This window comes from Thunnus thynnus, chromosome 7 (genome assembly GCF_963924715.1).
Source record: "Thunnus thynnus chromosome 7, fThuThy2.1, whole genome shotgun sequence".
Classification (NCBI taxonomy): Eukaryota; Metazoa; Chordata; class Actinopteri; order Scombriformes; family Scombridae; genus Thunnus; species Thunnus thynnus.
In genome coordinates this window covers 20662553-20680187 of record NC_089523.1, presented here as the reverse complement: position 1 = coordinate 20680187, position 17635 = coordinate 20662553, and the positions used below count along the sequence as shown (strand labels likewise).

At 42.3% G+C, this 17635-nt stretch overlaps 1 protein-coding gene across 6 annotated transcripts in view; it reads right to left on the bottom strand.

Annotated features, from left to right (window-relative positions):
* The window catches only part of cux1b (cut-like homeobox 1b), a 62837-nt gene that overhangs the window by 18196 nt on the left and 27006 nt on the right, over positions 1–17635 (bottom strand). For 5 of the 6 annotated variants that reach the window (XM_067594854.1, XM_067594855.1, XM_067594856.1 and 2 more), the window contains exons 4-14: positions 17185–17263; positions 13615–13752; positions 11620–11743; positions 8996–9072; positions 8773–8839; positions 4125–4173; positions 2169–2273; positions 1472–1660; positions 1144–1202; positions 735–777; positions 473–569 (exon numbers count right to left, since the gene is read on the bottom strand). In XM_067594854.1, the coding sequence (XP_067450955.1) occupies positions 473–569; positions 735–777; positions 1144–1202; positions 1472–1660; positions 2169–2273; positions 4125–4173; positions 8773–8839; positions 8996–9072; positions 11620–11743; positions 13615–13752; positions 17185–17263 (1027 nt within the window). Of the gene's footprint in view, positions 1–472; positions 570–734; positions 778–1143; positions 1203–1471; positions 1661–2168; positions 2274–4124; positions 4174–8772; positions 8840–8995; positions 9073–11619; positions 11744–13614; positions 13753–17184; positions 17264–17413; positions 17596–17635 lie in introns of those variants that run through there. The other variant, XM_067594857.1, reaches the window with a different exon arrangement.

The window sequence follows — 17635 nt, the reverse complement described above, 5'->3', positions numbered from 1 at the left end:
GCATAGTATGGTGTCCTCATTTTTTTGTACTGCAACTTTGTTCCTGTTCAGGTTGACCTCCTGCTGAGGTATTCAAAGACACCACAGATGCCGTCCTTTCTTCTCCATGAGGACTAAAGCAACAATATTTCTGTTACATTTGCATTTTCAAACCATTTTCATTGAGGTCCCTGTATTGCAAATCACTTCAAAAACATGTGTAAATGGTTAAGTATTCTCAGAGAAAAATAATCTATATGCATGTATGTCCCCATGCATATCTATGCAATCTCTACATTGCTATCCCTGCACAGTCTTACCTGCAGCTGAGCCCTCGTCTAGCCTCCCATGAATATTGGACTCAACCTCTAGGGGGCTTTTTTCCCCCCACTTTTTTTTGTTATGACTGAAGGTTTTATGAAGGCAGAGCCGGATCTGGCCAATGTCGACGAACCCAGCCCTTACTAAAACCTTACATTTCAGGCAGACTTACCGCTGAGCTCAGTGTTGGAGATGCGCAGAGCGGCGCTCTCAGATTGTAGACTACGGTTCCTCTCCAGCAGCAGCACCTCCAGAGGTTTAGATGAATCCTGATTGAGTGATGGAGGGGGCAGGTGGAGAAATAGAACAGAAATTAAAACTAAAATTAAGATTTTATGTCTCTGTCTCCCTGTTTCAATGTTAATTTTCACTGTTCTTATTGTATAATTTTTTTTAATCAATTACTTAATTATTTCTATAACTGGCACTTTTACCTGCACAGAGTCAGAAGTTCCAAACTCCATAGACTTGAGGATACTGAGGAGGGAAAGAGAGATTTTTTTTAACATATAAACTTCCCACAAAGACACAGAAACCCACAAATACAACTATGCTGAGGCATACCGGCTTTTCTATTTCTGTCTCTTTAAGGACAAAGAAAGGATAAAGGGGCAGTGAGCGAGAGAGACACACAATATAAAGCTACAGACATACAAGCTTCACCTTCATAAGGGCACTCAATTGAGTTACATATCTTAAATGAAGACACGCATCTTGTTTAACATCATTAAAGACATCAAACACATGCAATAAATAGATCTGTGCTGGACACACACACACACACACACACACACACACACACACACACACACACACACACACTTTTCTGTGTTTGCTCCTCACCTCAACTCCTTCTTCACCTCCTCATAGTCAGCTTGCTTCTGCAGTTTCTCCTCCAGTTCCTGGAGATTACAAAGAGATGAAATGACATGAAAAATAGATGAAATAAGAAAAGCAATCCTTGGATCTTTAGATGTCATGCACTGATTTCAGTGACTTAACTCTAAGATTAAAGAAGATAGTGCATGTGTGAATATAGTTACAGGTGTGACCGGAATACAACAAAGCAGGAACAAGTAAAAGAATACAGAAATAGTCATAGTAAGAAGATTAATGGCTAAAATTGTACAAAATAAATTAAAATCTGAAGCAGAATACGTTCTATTGGTACCTTGAGAACGGCAGTCTTGCTGCTGAGCTGCTGCTCCAGCTGTGTGATCTGGGAGCTGGTGGTCTCTCGGAGTTTGGTCAGGCTGGCCTGCAGTCTCTGGACGTCCTCCACCAGCTGTGCGGTCTCCCTTTCTTTGGCCCTGAGCTCCGCCTCCAGACTTGAGTGGGATGCCACTTCCACTGCCTGTTCCTAAAAGGTCAAATAGAACAACGGTTTAATCTGGGAGCAAACGGAAACCTTACAGCTACGAGTATTCAAAAAAATACCCATCAACAGCACAGCAAAGTCAACAGCAATCAGTATTTCTATGCCTGACAAATGCTGATAGTCAGAAGTAATTCATCAACCAATCACAACCCTGATCAATGAAGCAGATACTTTTGTGTAGCAGTCAGTCTCCACGTTAAGTAAGTCCAGCCTCTGCCAGACAGGTCCAATAAATCAATACAGTTAATCAATGCACCAATTATCTATTGATACCATGGCAACCTTTTCTTTGAAATCAATAGATTACTCAACAAATCAATGCGTTACTGGCGACTGACCTTGAAGATTAATGACAACACTGATCAATAAACTGTAGCTTTAATCAGCTGATCACCTTTGGCATAAAAAGGCCAAGTTGATCTTTAGCCTATCAATACCTCTTCGTCAGCCGCGCAGTAAAAAAAATCAGTGAAGCTGTGAAATGTGTTACCGTGTCGGGGTCAGCCTTGGTCGGGCTGCTGAGCTGCTGGGATTGGTTACTCAAGGACAGCTGCTCTCTGAGCGACTCCGCCTCTCTCTGAGCTGCCTCTGCTCGCTGGAAGAAGAAGGAGAAACGCTAAAAGGAAAATCTACCAGTGGAGATTCTTACACTGTCAAACATGATTAATCTAATGTTCAATTCAGTTGCTACTGTGTAATGTCCTTTTCAAGTGTACAAACTTTCCTTCAACTTGTCTCTGTCTTTCCTCACTTGGAAACTTATTTAATACATGTAGACTAACAGAAATAGCAGGGTGAGACCAAGAAAGCAAGAGTTCTCTCTGTTAAAAAAGTGCCAGCATGTCCTTTACTCAACATATAATCTGTCTTTTGAGGATGGAGTCAGTGCAGATCATCATTATCATTAACATTTTCTATACAGAATCCCTCTATATTGTACAAGCAATACAACAATTGGGCAAGTCGCACTCCAAAAAGACACTCAAATTAAAGTAAGTAAGTTTTTCATTGTACCATCTTCTTCTATCAGCCAATAGTGTGTCTGTATGGAAAGTCCATCCTCCTCCAGCATAAACAAATATATACGACAAAATGGAGGATTGCAGGGAGAAATGCAAAGCAAAAGTATAGCATGACGACCGAGGGTGGATTTTTTCCTTCAAGTAAAGTCAGTGAAAATATTAAATTAGCCCTGAGAATTGAGATGATACCGGCTGCCTCGTATTTATGGCCAAACTGCCATGCTCCAGTTGGGAATCATCTGCAACGCTAGCCAACTTGCCATCATTAGGAGTTACAGGGAGCCGATTCCATAGTGTTCCTAATTGCAACCATATTGAGAGCTGTTATTGACTGTGTGGGAGTTGGACTGCTAGTCGCGAAAGAAAAATCCTGTTTTCCATTTTCTCCTTATAAAAGCGTATAAAAAGTCTGTGACTGAGCTGGAGGCCATGCTGTCATCCTCTGTAAACCTCAAATCAGAAGTGTGAATAGTGTGTGTGTACGTGTGTGTGTGTGTGTGTGTGGCATTATAGTTGGAGCGCTAACCTTTAGGCTAATATTAACATTACATGCCTATGCTACCCCTTTAGCCACAAATCATACTCTTGGGCTAATAATGAAAGTTAACAACAATGACATTAACAGATACCACAGGAATATTTACAACACAAGGGCAGAGGGCGCGCTAGGGGGCTTATTTCAGCTGGACGGGTTTAGTAGGTGTGTAATAAATGTAAAACAAACAGCAGCCTGCAAAGTGATAATGAAGCCATTATTTGTTAATGTAAGCCACATTTCAGTAATTTTGTGCAGATAAGAATATTTGTACTTTAAACCATAAGGTTGGCGATGTTCTATATTTTTCTCACATATCTTCACACATTGTGAAAAGACCAAATCCACCTCGCAATACTTTCCAACTTCCCCAGCTTAAGAAACGGGTCATGAATATATGCTTTAATTTAAAAAAAAAAGGTAAATAATTTCCTAAATCAGCTGGGCAGTGTAGTTTTCAATAAACGTTACACATCACGAGTTAAGAGTACATTTGTTAAGAACTATTTTCAGCCACTACAATGATTGTGTTCATGATAATGAAGGAAGATTGTCACCAAGTGCAACCGTGTGGCTCACTGATGTCTTTTTAGTAGTTTTTAGACAACAATGGCGCTTTATGGGACAGAGGAATAAGCTTCATCAGGCTTTGGATACACAGGCAATACTTGTCAGAAGTATCAGTTAGTGGTTGGTTTATGCCTTTATGTGACATTTGTTGACAATAAGTAAAACACATCATCAGCCTAATTTTAAGCAAATTTACACACATATTTCTCTCTGGGCCACAAAAAAAAGAAAAAAAGAATCTGATGTGATAGAAAGTTTGCACAACGCTGAGTAAAAATAGAAAAATAAACAGTAAGGAATTTGAGTGGCAGTAGGTTACCTGATTGGCTCTTTCCAGGTCTGTCATCACCATCTCAATCTCATCGGCCCTGAAGAAGATATAGACACAGTTACTACAGAGAAAAAAAACACAACAGATGATGTTGTTTATTTAAAAAAAAAAAAAAAAAAAGAGACTCGCGGAAACACATCACACAAATAGAAACAAGGAATGGATAAACGCAGATGATTCCCAGGAAGAAAAAGTACACTCTGCACTCATCACGTGTGTATGTGTGATTGTTCGGAGAGCGCGCATTTTAGAGAATGCTGGTGCCGTGTCCATTAAGCTACTGTCTAAATTTCACCTTAATCCATTGATTGTGAACTCCATAACCCAAACAGCTTGTATGTGTGCGTGCATACATGTATTTAAGTGTGTGTGTGTGTGTTTCTATGTGTGTGGGTGTGCACATGTAAGCCCCTAAACCCAGGCCACACTAAAACAGAGGGATTACATTAATAGAGCTCTAAGTCCTAATACAGCAGACTAATCTGCTATGAAGCTGTGTGATTGTGTCTGACTAATGGTCTGGATGGAGGCCATGGTTCACCTCTCACTTGCTAGAGGTCAGACAGCAGGAATACATCCCCATAATACCACCTCTCATTGGACTTTGGAAAAATTGTTTAATAACCCTCTTTCCTGAGCAACATGTCTACCTGTCACTTTCCTGTAAAGACCGACAGACATGAAAGTCAATTTAGCGACGAGGCCGAAAACAACACTGAACACACAGATACATGGTGATTTTTTTTTTTTTGCATTAAACTTCAGGTTATAAACCATGAACAGTTTAATTGCTTAAATATGATTACACTCTCTGTTAATTAGTTGCTAGTGTGTGTGTGTGTTTGTGTACATTTCACTGTATGAGGGAGGATTTAAAATACATAGTTACAATAAACAAATTCATGGAAATGCTGACAAAACTCCACAACTAGTGTTCATTGTGGAGCAAAGACGCACCGTGTGTGCACGTATGTTTATTTAAGACATTATTTACTGATAAAAATACACGGCGGCATTGAGTGCGAAGATGTGAGAGCGTATGTGTACTGCTGTGTCCATTAAGACCTTTTGATTTCGCTGCAATCTTTTGATAGGGAACCCAATAACCCACGCAGCTTTTGTATTTGTGTGTCACAGTATGAGAAACAGTGTTATGTCCCATAGGCTTGAGTACTACTGATTTGAATGTGTTTAACAAAACAGACACAGTTGATATTAGGTCAACATTGTGCCACAGGCGATGCAGCAAAAAGAATCAGATGTGGGTGGGAGAGCTTTTCACTCTCCGCTTTTATTCTTTCCCTAACAGTTAAAAGGATCTAGTATGCATTTAAACAACATAATAGTACACTACCTTACCAGCTTTTATCCTGTCTTAAGCTATAGTGTGCGGGACCCGCGTGCTCGCTCAAACGCGCTCCCACACACACACACACATACACAAGTGTAAGGTCAGAGAGCCAACAAGCCAGAAAAGCTTGTAATGGAGAGCGTTTATGGGTAGTAATGCAACCCAAATACACCACCGCTCCTGCTCCAAATGTGATCATTTAATCAAAGTACAGATGCACAAAGTCTTCTTAAATAACCTTTGGATTTGGCTGTATTTGGGAATTATAAAGGCAAAGCTAGAGGCTGAGGGCCAAAGCAGATCACAGGGAAGGGATTTTCTGCATATCCTGATACAGTCAGTCAGTCGCTGGGCAGGGCAGGAACTGTCCATGGCCAGCCGATGCACCCAGTGGAATTAATTCATCAAACAGTAAAGGGAGGGTCATCTGTAACGGTAAAAGCCTGATTTTTTTTTTTTTTTGCCACCATAACTTCATCTACAGACCTCTATATAGCAGCCACAGGGAGGAGCTATAGAGTAGATGCACAGCCACACTGGAAAATACAACACGCACATGCACACACTTACACTTACACACACACACACTCTCTTTTGTACCATGAAAGCCATTGGGTGCACCCAGTGACATCAGTGAGTACTGTAGGACTTCTGAAACAAGCCCAGAGCCTCTAAGCTCCTACTATACTTCCTCCATCTCAGACAGGCCTTTTCATCTCTTATCATCTTCTCTCCCTTTCTCCTCACTCAACCGCTGCTTTTCTTTTTTTTTTTTCCACCCTCTGCCTGCTTCTATCCTTTCTCCTCAACCCCGTTCTCTTCCCATTGCCCTCCGCTTTCCTCCTTTCATCTTTCTTCCCTTTCCACCTCCCCTCTCTCATCTTTCACCCTCTCTTCCTCGGCCTCTGTCCTCGGTGCCAGCAGGATATTCCCCTGATTTAGATTTTCATTTCCCTCCTCTATCACACTCTTATCCCTTCTTCCTCGCTGTAGCCTCCAGCCCCTGGCTTGCTTTTTGCCCTCCAGCTTTCATCACTCCATTCCTTTTCTTTCCTTAGCCTTCTCCACATTGCATTTTCACAGCGTGTTACCTTGGGGATTTCAAGGAGGCTTAAAAAGAAGCTAGCTGTGAGAGTGTGTCTCTGTGTGTATATTATGCGCCATTTTGTGTGTGTGTGTGTGTGTGTGAGTGTGTGTGTGAGAGTGTGTGTGTGTGTGAGTGCTCGAGATGGACACAGGAAAGAAGAGACTATTGACTGTTGCTAATTATCACCAATTAAATGTTTTTTTCCCAAAATGGTATCAAGCCTTTACACAGAGATAAGAGTACACACAAGCACACAGAGGCATACACACACACACACACACGCGCACACACACACACACACACACACAGCATCCTGTGGGGCTTGGGATCAATATATCATTAATCTTTAACAGGGACTAAATGGGTAAAACGTGGCCAGCCAGACCCTCACAGCGCCAACACAGAGAGGGGGCTACGCTACTTCTGCAAGCCCACCTCCCGCTGAAGCTCACACACTCCGGGCACTGCAACATCGACCAAATTCTCAGGGAGTGTGTGTACATCCCTGTGTGTGTGTGTGTGTGTGTGTGTGTGTGTGTGTGTGTTTTAAAAGGCAGATTACCCAAATGCAGCAAGAGGATGGGGGATTTGTCACGCAATGTCCTCCTTAGTGGAAACTTTAGAGCAAGTGTGTGTATGTGTGTGTGTGTGTGTGTGTGCATACGTGTGTATGTGTTGGTGAGAAAAAGCCTGTGATATGTATGCGTTTGTGTTCTTGCAGTGCCAAAATATATGCAGTCAAAGGGTTAAAAGTTGTGTTCAGCCAAACACTGGCGATTTGCTCAGCCAAGCAGTAAACGGGGGAAGGACTCCAAGGACTGGGAGGGTGCAGGGTTAGAGAGGGTTTGTGTGTGCTTTAAAGCGTTGCATTAAAATTTCAGATCACAGCACGCCACATAGTCAAGGACCCTGACTGCCTCAGGCTCACGAGTGAGTGAGCGAGTGTGTGCATTTGTATGTGAGCGCGTGTGTGGATGTGGGCGGGCATGTGTTTATTAGCTTCTGTAAGCAAATGGGGCCTACTATATGTGTCTTTTCAAAACGTGTTTTCTTCTGACATGAAAGGAGTAGACAAGGACGGAAAAAGGAAGAAGGAAGTGTAAAGAATTGAGAGAAAGTAGAGGAGAGGTGCAATGTAATCATGGGGAAAGAAAATGAAGAGGGGGAGGGGGGGGGGGCCTTCAAATGGTCTATGAAACCTATTGATTAGTGCCATTACACTGCGTGCAATGTCTTCCTGTGGCCTTTTCTCTTACGCTCACAGACGCTCAACGAAGGAGATAAAAGACAAAGTGTGGGAGAGAGGGAGGTAGAAAAAGGGGGGAAAAAAAGTATTGTGAGGAAGAGAGGAGAGGGATCGATCTGTTTTTAACAGCCAATCAATTTAACAACTCTGTTAATGGAGAGACAGTGAGTTTGGGGCATGTTAAGTGGGGTGGGGGGAAACCTTAAAAGCCAAGTTGATACTCTGGCGTACTTTGTGTACAGGGTGTATATGCAGGGTGCCCTTGACCATTTTACATCCTGGACTTGAAGAAAGAGTTCATGTCTTAAGAAACCAATAAAACACCATGAAAGGATTTGTTTTTCTCCTCAGAATTTTTTACATTTTTTTGAATGTGGTTTGGGTTTGGTACTGGATGCTCGAGCGGTTCTGGTTCCCTTCTACGAACCCGAGGGAACGAGGAGTGTGAATGTCATAAAGTGCCACTTCACGGTGTGGAGTGCTGACATGGAAAAGCTTCTGTTCTCATCCCCGCCACTAGTATAAGATCAATAATGATAGATGCCCAGAGCTCAAGTAATTGAAGCCACCTTATCTTACAGGTCCTGTTAGAAGCCTGTGTGGCTTTAAGTCTGACATCTCAAAGTGACCCTCATCGGCCTCGCCTCTCTTGTCATGACCCTGATGAATCAGAGAGCGCTTTAACCTACAACACGAGGAAATCTCTATTTTTGTGCTCACTGCGGCTGCAGAATGCATTACAATCCCTGTCAGTATTTACAGTGTGTGGGTAATGCTGGGATTTGGAGGCTGCTGAGCGTTGTGGGAGACAATCCAGCTGTTAGGAGAGCAGGGGGAGTTTCCAGGCAAGGAGATTCACTAAGCAGGATGATTATGTCAGGAACAGGCAATGTAGGAGCCAGAGGGGAGAAGTCACCCACAAAACAAACACATAGATCAGCAAGACACGTACTTTGCTGTGGACTCCTCGTCATACTTTGTCTTCAAATCAAAGAGCTCGGCCTGAGTTGTTTCAAGTGCTGTAAAGCAAGGAAAAAAATGTCAGTTTACCCGCTACAAGTCAGCTTTGAAATTAATGTTGTGTAATATCCAAGTGTTAACAATACTTTTAAAAGCCATTTTATTAGAGCTCATTAAACTCTTCCCTGGTCAGTGAAGACTGGGAAGGCTGGTACCTGTCTGTAGGGACTGGGCCTTGTGTTCGGCCTCTTCCAACCTTGACGACATGGAGTCTTGGCTCTCCTGGAGTTTCCTACAGAGGCAGACAGAAGGCGAGAAACAGAGAGCAGGGAGCAGAAAGTCACACATAGAGATACTGAGTCAGTAAATCTTGGGTTCACACTTTGTGGCAACTGCAACTATTCTCTATTTTCCCACCATTTCTGAAGTGTTTTCCCCACTAAAATCCTCCCAACACAACCCACTCCTCATTAAGCAGCCCTATTAGGCAGGAATGTCTGGCCACTGGGGCACACAGCACCGGGGGGGAGAGAGAGAGAGAGAGAGAGAGAGAGTGAGAGAGAGCGAGAGAGAGAGAGCGAGCAAGAGTTGAGTAAGAGAGAGGGGGGGAGGGGGGCTAGAGAAACCACAAGGATAAAATAGATTCATTCTTAGCATATAAAAAGTTGGGCTCTGCTGAGAAATTGCCACTGCGTGTAAAAACATCAATAATCTAGCACAAAGACGGTCTTTATGGCACTCTTTGATGCCCCCCTTCTCCGCCAATCTGTCTCTCCTGTCATCTCTATTTTTCTGCCCTCTACTTCATCCTTTCATCTCTCTCGCTCTCCCTCCTTCCCTCACTCCTTGCAGGATAAAATGTATCAGAGGTGCCATCCATTTACTGCCCCTCTCAGACACAGGAAGTCAGCTCTCTGCAGACAGGAAGGGGCCTATAAAACACTGACGTACAGGAAATACAGTCGGACAATTGATCTTCTACTGTACGTTCGAGAGGGCCAATGAGCTTTAACACTGCTCCACACAGCAAACATTATGATTGACACTTAAGAAAAAATGACGTCTTTAAAGTGTATTTGATAAACACAACTCTTATCGGTGCTAATTTTTTAAGGCAAGCCTCAGATTTTTATCAAGATGTTGAGTGATAAAGATTTCTTCAAAGTGTTTAAATGACTGGAAGAAGATTGTTTGTAGAAAAAAAAATCAGTAAATGCAACTGTTACTGAGTAAACTAAGTAGCTGACAGTCAAAGATGATAAAAAAAATACATAATGAACCATGTATGAGGACATCGTTTCACGTGTAAACAAATGAACTGCTGCGGTGGAAACATGGGAGAATATTTTCCACTTTATTTTTCCACTTTCTCTTTTTGAAAGGACATGTGTAGCCTTCCATCTTTTTCTTTAGCTTTCGGATGATGGAGAAATGAGTCTCATTCACTTAAGATTATAGCTGAAATCTGTAATGGTTTTGAGTTAATACATCATTATTATATCTGCGTGGAGTCTGAGGCACTAAAAACTGCACATTAACATGGTTCGAGGCGCACGTCTACTGACATACTGGATTTAATATGTTGCTTTGGAGTCTAGTATTTCATTTCCTAGTTGAGATACATTTTTAAATTTGATACATCCACCATAGCCTTTACCTCCTGCTCACCCACAGTGAAAATATGCTGTCTCTTTAAGCCCTAAGGCCGCACCAGCTAATCATACGAGTGCTCATCATTTTGACTCTTCACATATGTTTATTTATCCCTTTAATTCAAAATAGGAGCACATAGTTATCCGAGATAACTACATTTAAGGGTGGCAGGTCGACTCTTCATCTGCATTTGAAAACCTAAACTGAACGTGGATTCACAAGATAATTTGAACTGCCAACCATCATATTACTCTGGATTTACTGAGTGATGTAGGAGGAAAGGAGCCCAAGTCTGTTGTTAAGTGAAGCAATATTATGGCTGGCCGCATCTTAGGCTATTAGTTTAATTGTCTTTATGTTGAATGGCTCCTTCCTGAGAAAGGACAGTATCAGAGTGACTCTTAAGGCATTCTAGCCTTTAAAAGAGGTGATTTAATTTCAGTAGTCAGAATCTTTTTTTTTTTTTAAATGTTCCTAAAATATCTGGCAGCAATTCTGGGTTTATTTATTACTGCCACAAGCTTCCTGTGTAACTGAAAATCACACAAAATGCTTTGGAAATAGTTTATAAAGGAAGTAGCCCATTAAATCCAAATGAATTATAAAGCTATATTCAACTACATCAAAATAGAATGACACCTATGTATAGTTTTTGTTATTGTAGTTATTTAAGGGGGTTTCATTCGGTTATATTTTCATACACAGAAGAGGCCTGTAGCGGCAATGATTCCAAACAAAATGGCTGATATATATCTTGGTGAAGACAGAAAACAGGAGTCTGAGGTGCTGATTCCCATCAAAGAAAGAATGGCAAGCACCCACATGACAAAAAATGCTGGCATTGTCTTTTATGTAGGTTATTTTCCACTCCTGCATTCATCTGCAGGAGGAAGGCAATGTGGGGGGAAGCAATAAGCAACAATTTGTTGATTAAACTGATAACTACTAAATAAAGTCCCAGGACTATTAGCTAAACAGAAATGATTAAGTCGTGAATAGCTCTGCTAAATAAAGTCAAAAAACTTAATCCTATCGTTCAAAAGATTAGAATCACAACTGTTCTGCCTGAGGGCAAAATGACCCAAAGTTTTAAAATGGCAAAATAATGCAGAGGTTATTACTTGAAACACAGCTGCAGTAGCGCACACACACACACACACACACACAAACACACACGCATACATACCTCTCCTTCTCTGCATAGTCGTTGTGTAGCTGGAGCTGCTTTTCTTGCGCCAGGTTCTCAGCTTGATTCTTCAGAGACTGTTCGTACTCGCGGATCTTCTCCTTCAAGGCCTTAATGGTCACCTCTGGAGAAGGTAAAAGCAGAGATACGGGCGTTGAGAGAAAAGGAAGGAAGAGTTAAAATATGTGTGATTAGCAAAGATATATAGAAAACAGACCACGGAGGCTTCCTAGATGTGATATATGGCGGTGATGACGATAATGTTTTCGACTGGGCATTTGACCTTTGCTTAAGGAACTGTGTTTCATATCCCGCATTCTTCCTCTGTCAGCACAGGCGAAGGCCGTGGCCCCTATGGCTCCTGCCTAATCTTTACATCCACGACTGGTATAGAATATTCAACATTCACCAACGGTAGATATGCTGTATTCATTAGGACTGCATTAGTGCTGAAACCCCATAACCTGCTGACGGCTGAGCTCTGTATGGGGCAGCCTGAAATAAATCTAACACATAACTGGGGTAATAAATAGGCCTCCGTCCGTGTGTCTGTGTGCGTGTGTGTATGTGCGTGTGTGCGTCTCAGAGAAAGATATAAGTGAGTGAGACAATGATAGAGAGCATTGCTGCTTGCTGCCTTTGACTGAGGGCTCTTAGCACTTTGTGGGCGTGTGTGTGTGCGTGTGATTTAAACTCCAGTCTCACTGCTCTGACACATAATCAATAGAGGAGAGTCCCCTCAGAGCCCTCTTACCCCTTAACTGCTTAACTGAACTTTAAACATTTAGGTTGCAGGGATCAATGGCCCCTGCACTCTTTGTATGTGTGGGTGTACGCGCGTGTGCAAGTGTGCAGGCGGGTCCATGTGTGTGTTTAACAGGAGTGGGAGTTCCACAGTGTGTTTTGGGGTTTAAATATCCCCCATCTATTGAGGCGGTAAGGAGGGATAAAGGATGAGGGAACAGGAAAATCAATGGCAGAATGGAACCCTGCCGCTATCGAGCTGTTCCAATTAACTCTCACTGAGGAAAGGGGGATTCCAAAACATTCCCCGCTCGCTCACTCACTCCTCCTTTTCGACTGAAATTACACCACTTTTATTACTCCTTCTCACTCATCTCTCTGCCTTTGTCAGTTTTTCCATCTTTCTTTACCCCGAGGTAGCCTGTCGTTTTTTATTCATGAAACTCTGCCTCATGTTTTTTTTCCCCCCTGAAAACCTATTTGAAAATGTAAAACCTTGTACATTTTTTGTGTTTTTTAAAAATTCATAAGGCATTAAAATATGTTCAAATGTGGCCTCTTACTTTGAGGAAGGTCTTTCTAAATATGTTCTTTTGACCTTTTCATATCACCAACATATAGACATAATGTTGGGATTACACTTCAAGTACGGCTGCATGACTGTAGAATCCCAAAATTTTAGAAGATTAGAAAATAATGATCATTTTTTTCAGTTTTAGACAAAGAAAATGCTGCAATTTTTCACATGAACATTTTCAAACGTTTTTGAACGTTTTTACTGTCATCCATCTTTACTAACAACAGTGCAGACTTTCTCAAACTAGCAGCAGTTATAAAATCTTACACAGTACTGCTTCAGGTGTAGCTACTGGCACAGAAACTGCCAATTTCTTGTCCTCTTGCTTTAGAGCCAGATTACTTCTGAAATTGAAAACCGATCAACTAAAACCATTTTCCTGTTTGTACTTTGCAATATTTTTCAATCTTTTCACTTTCACTCTATGACACTCAGTAGGTTTTCTCTCATTCTCACTTGGGATGTTTGCTTCACCATCTTAGTTTTTGTTTTGGTCACATGGATAAACTGCACATTTAAATGGTTGTAACTACTACGATGGGACGCAGAACTGAGAGTACACAACTCATTACGTGCCATTATCTATGATTAACTGTGCGGCCCTACATCCGCGCCTCTCTGAAAGTCAGGAAAAATCCAAAAATGTGTGCGTCTGCATGTATCCAGTCTCTAACCTTGGTTTTTGACCTCTGCAAACTCTTTGTTGTAGTCCTCCAGTGTCTCTCGAAGTTTGGTGTTCTCTGTCTCAATGTCGTGCATCCTCTGGAGCTTCAGCTGCAGCTGCTGAGCCAGCTCCAGCACAGGTACAGGATCTGGCAGAAGACAACACACTACGTTAACACAGTGCAAAGCAGATACCACAAACAAGGGGGGGTGATGTGGTGTGGTGAGCTAGGAATAACTGCATTCAAGGCCCCGTGAGAACAACCGTTTTCCCTGATGAAGTGTCCTTGAGCAAGGCAATGAATCTCTAACAGCTCCAGGAGCGCTTGTTCTGGAGCCGACCCCGACCTTTGGTCTCCCTGCAGAGAACAACTTGTGGCAGCGAGGACCAAAAAAATATCGCAATTGCTAGCAATATTATGATAAGGCGGGTTACATATACAGTCGCTGATGCATCAGACTGCTGCAGACTAGAGCTCTACTATATCTCCATATATAATATAGGCCGTTGTTTGTCAACCGGGGGTCCCCAGACACCTAGCAGTCCGTGGTATAATTGCAAGGGGTCCATGAAATAATAAAATATATATTTTAAAAAGATGCTATGACCTCTACAGATATAATATATTTCCTCAAATAGTGATGGGGGCCTTTATTTCTAATTCCCTCTGTTTGATGAGTATTATTGATCATATTTAAGTACGAAGCTTCGTTTTGAGCTGCTCCAGTTTACCCTGCGTAAGTTACTGCATTACGCTCAACACTTCCTGTATCTGTTTCAAATTAAAAGCCCTCTAGCGTTTCAGTATACAGACACCCTTCATTTCTTAACAAGACTTTTATTGTGAAACATTTGCAGGAACGTGTTGTGGAAAACTCGTTGACTTGCGAGGTTCAACATATGGCACTTGAAATGTCGCTACAAACAAACAAACACAATAACACAAAGAAGAAGAGGAACTGTTTTTCACCGCAGAATTAGCAATATGGAGAAACAGCTAAAATTAAACAAACGTCTGTGTGTTTTGGACACCAGTTAAACAGACTCTGGTCCACAGGAGAAGAAAACCAAGACAGAGAGCAAAAAGAGGAACTATAAAGAGAATTACATCATGATTGATTGTGCATATATATGCTGTTTTATGCAGTCGTCATAGAAATGTAGGTTTTCCCAACAATTAGCCTGATACAATTTCTGTTTCTGTCAATGTCATTTTTTTACCCAAAAAAGGGCGAGAACCACTGATAAAGGCTATATTATGTACTAGATTATCACAGATTAATAAAATTGGTAAAATCGGTATATCGATATGTTAAAAAAAAAACAAACAAAAAAAACCACTAGTAACTGCAGCAATAACTGTCCTTGATCAATATCCTTGATGCATTTTTATTGTTTCAAATTCAATGAATGTTCAGTGTTTTTGTTCAAGGTCTTCCACTTTGTTCCAATTGTAAAATATCCTGCACTGTACATGGACACTTATCGTGATCCTTTAACAACCAAATTTCCAAATTGGTTGTATATATTGTTCACGAACACTGATATCAGCCTCTAAACTCCAGTATCAGTCAGACTCTACTGTAAATACTTACAAAAAGTTTGAGCACTTCACTGATTAGGAAGAAAAGAACAGAACAAAGATTTGGCTTGTTAAAACAGTTCACGACACACACACACCACGAGAAAGGTCATGGTTAAGTTTTCACATTCTGTATCAACAAAACTTTATCCATAAACGGTATTGAATGTTACGCTATCAGCCTTTGTATCAACAGAGACTATTGTCGGAGTATGAGATAAACTTTGGTTTAGTAGTTGGGGAGAAAAACGAATGTGTCAACTGCTGACACAGCAAGAGAAATTGGATACCCATAGAGAGACACAGACAGAAACATAGATGAGACACATGAACAACAGAGATTACTTGGCTATGATCAGTTAAAGTGTTTCCTATGATGCGGCTTGAAAGCGAGAAAAAAAAAAAAAAAAAAAAAGAGAAACATGGGAGCAGACAGATGGACAAAGCAGAGCCGTAGAGTAGGTAAATAAGAGATCAAAGAAACAGAGACAGAAGGAAGAAAGACAACTTTCTGGAGGCATTTTACCAACATCTCTGTGAACACACAGCAGGGTTAACTGTCAGTGTGATGAAGAGAGCCCCGTCAGTCAGGCCAATCACATCTGATTGGTGCTCATGGGTGGCAGACTGGTGACAGGCAGCCAAGAGACGCAGGCGACGCTCATCAGCATGCCAGCTAAAAGAGCAGTTTGTGTGTGTGTCTGTGTGTGTGTGTGTGTCTGTGTTTATGTGTGTGTGTTGTACAGATAAGAGGAACTGACAGCTTACAGCTGGGGGTAAGGGCTGCGTGTGTGTGTGTGTGTGTGTGTGTGTGTCTGTCTCATGTCTGACGCAGTTAGATATCTTAACTATGCTAATGAGAGATCAGCAGAGAACGATTGGGGAATTTCATGCTGATTTTGTGCTGTCAAGGTGACACACCATGCAGGGCGTAGCTCTGACACACACACACACACACACACACACACACACACACACACACACACACCTAGAGACAAACACACACATGTTCACTTACAGGGTCTCGCACAAATACACACAAGTACAAACAAACACAGAGTAACTTAACTGTATGCCCTGAATTTGGTCTCCTATCTGCGTCGACGCCCTTGAAAATCAACTTTCTCTCCCTCTTATCAAACCTTTGTCCTTCACATAGGCCCCCCTTCAAATCAACTGTACGGCCTGTTAAAAGCAGTTTGACTTGTGGGCCACTGGTGCTGAATGCTCTTGCCAGACACCTTTAATCTAAAGCAGAGCACACTGGGCTGACTAACCAGGCCTTCAGCTGATAGAAGACAGAACAAAACACACTGTTTCCTCTTTCAAGACTGCTGCATTAGTCAGGCTGGTCTGTGTCTGCGTGTGTGTGTGCATCAGGCATTACATCATTGTCTCGCTGCAAGTTAAGAATAGACCCGTCAGAGCTGGCGCTGACTTATTGGGAGCAGTACAATCCAAAGATATTACTGTAGGTCTATCCATGTGGGAATATGATGACCTCCTTATGCTATAGATGAACTCAACTCCTCATTCCAACATTCACGGCCCCCTCCAGGGCTCCCATACAGATGAAAACCTCCAACCAGTAGCACTGTGACTGTGTGTGTTCTGTAACACTCTGTGCTGCGTGTCCCTCCTCGGCCTCAGTGTGCTGAACGTGACTGCTCATGTGTGCACTTCGCAGCAGCCAATCACAGGCGTACTTGTCATCCGTATCAGGACACACCTTCTGTTAAGACCCTCTCTAAAGGCTACACTAGTGGGGATGAGATCTCGTGGGGACATATTAAGGCGTCGCACACGCCTGGATGCACAGTGAAGGAGCACCAGAGGGACGGTGTCATGCTTTTTCTCTTCCCTTGTTGGTGCTGTCTGCATGGATAAGAGGGTCTCCTGATAATGTTTTTTTGGGCAGGGGAGGTGTCTAGACGAACACACTGACACAGACATACACATACAGAGACAAGACAGCGCAGACATTAGGCATAGTCTTACCTGGGACATCGATTATTTTCTTGTACACGTTCAAGAAGGCGGCCTCTGCTTCTTTACTTCTCTTACTCAAGGCGTCGATCTGCGAGGAGAGAGAGAGAGAGAAAAAAAAAGTTAATTGTCAGTTATACCACCCCACATCTGACTGTCACATCCATACACTGCGAAAGGTAGGCCCATTAATTTCCACAGTAAGCTACACAGAGTCGTCCACATATCTGTCTATCCTCACTATGCGTCGGTATGTTGCATGCGATCGTGGTTGTCTTGACAGCGCCTCCGTTGGTGTTTCCTTCCCGTGAAGTCAGTTCAGCTGTTCAGCCGATGACGGATGTGTTTCGTTTGCCGCGTGCCCGTGCGTGTCCGTGTCTGTCTGTCCCTCGAGTGAGTGCGCCTAAGTCCGTCAGTCGGTCTGAGTGTGTGTGTGTGTTTGAGTGTGTGCGCCTGTGTGTGT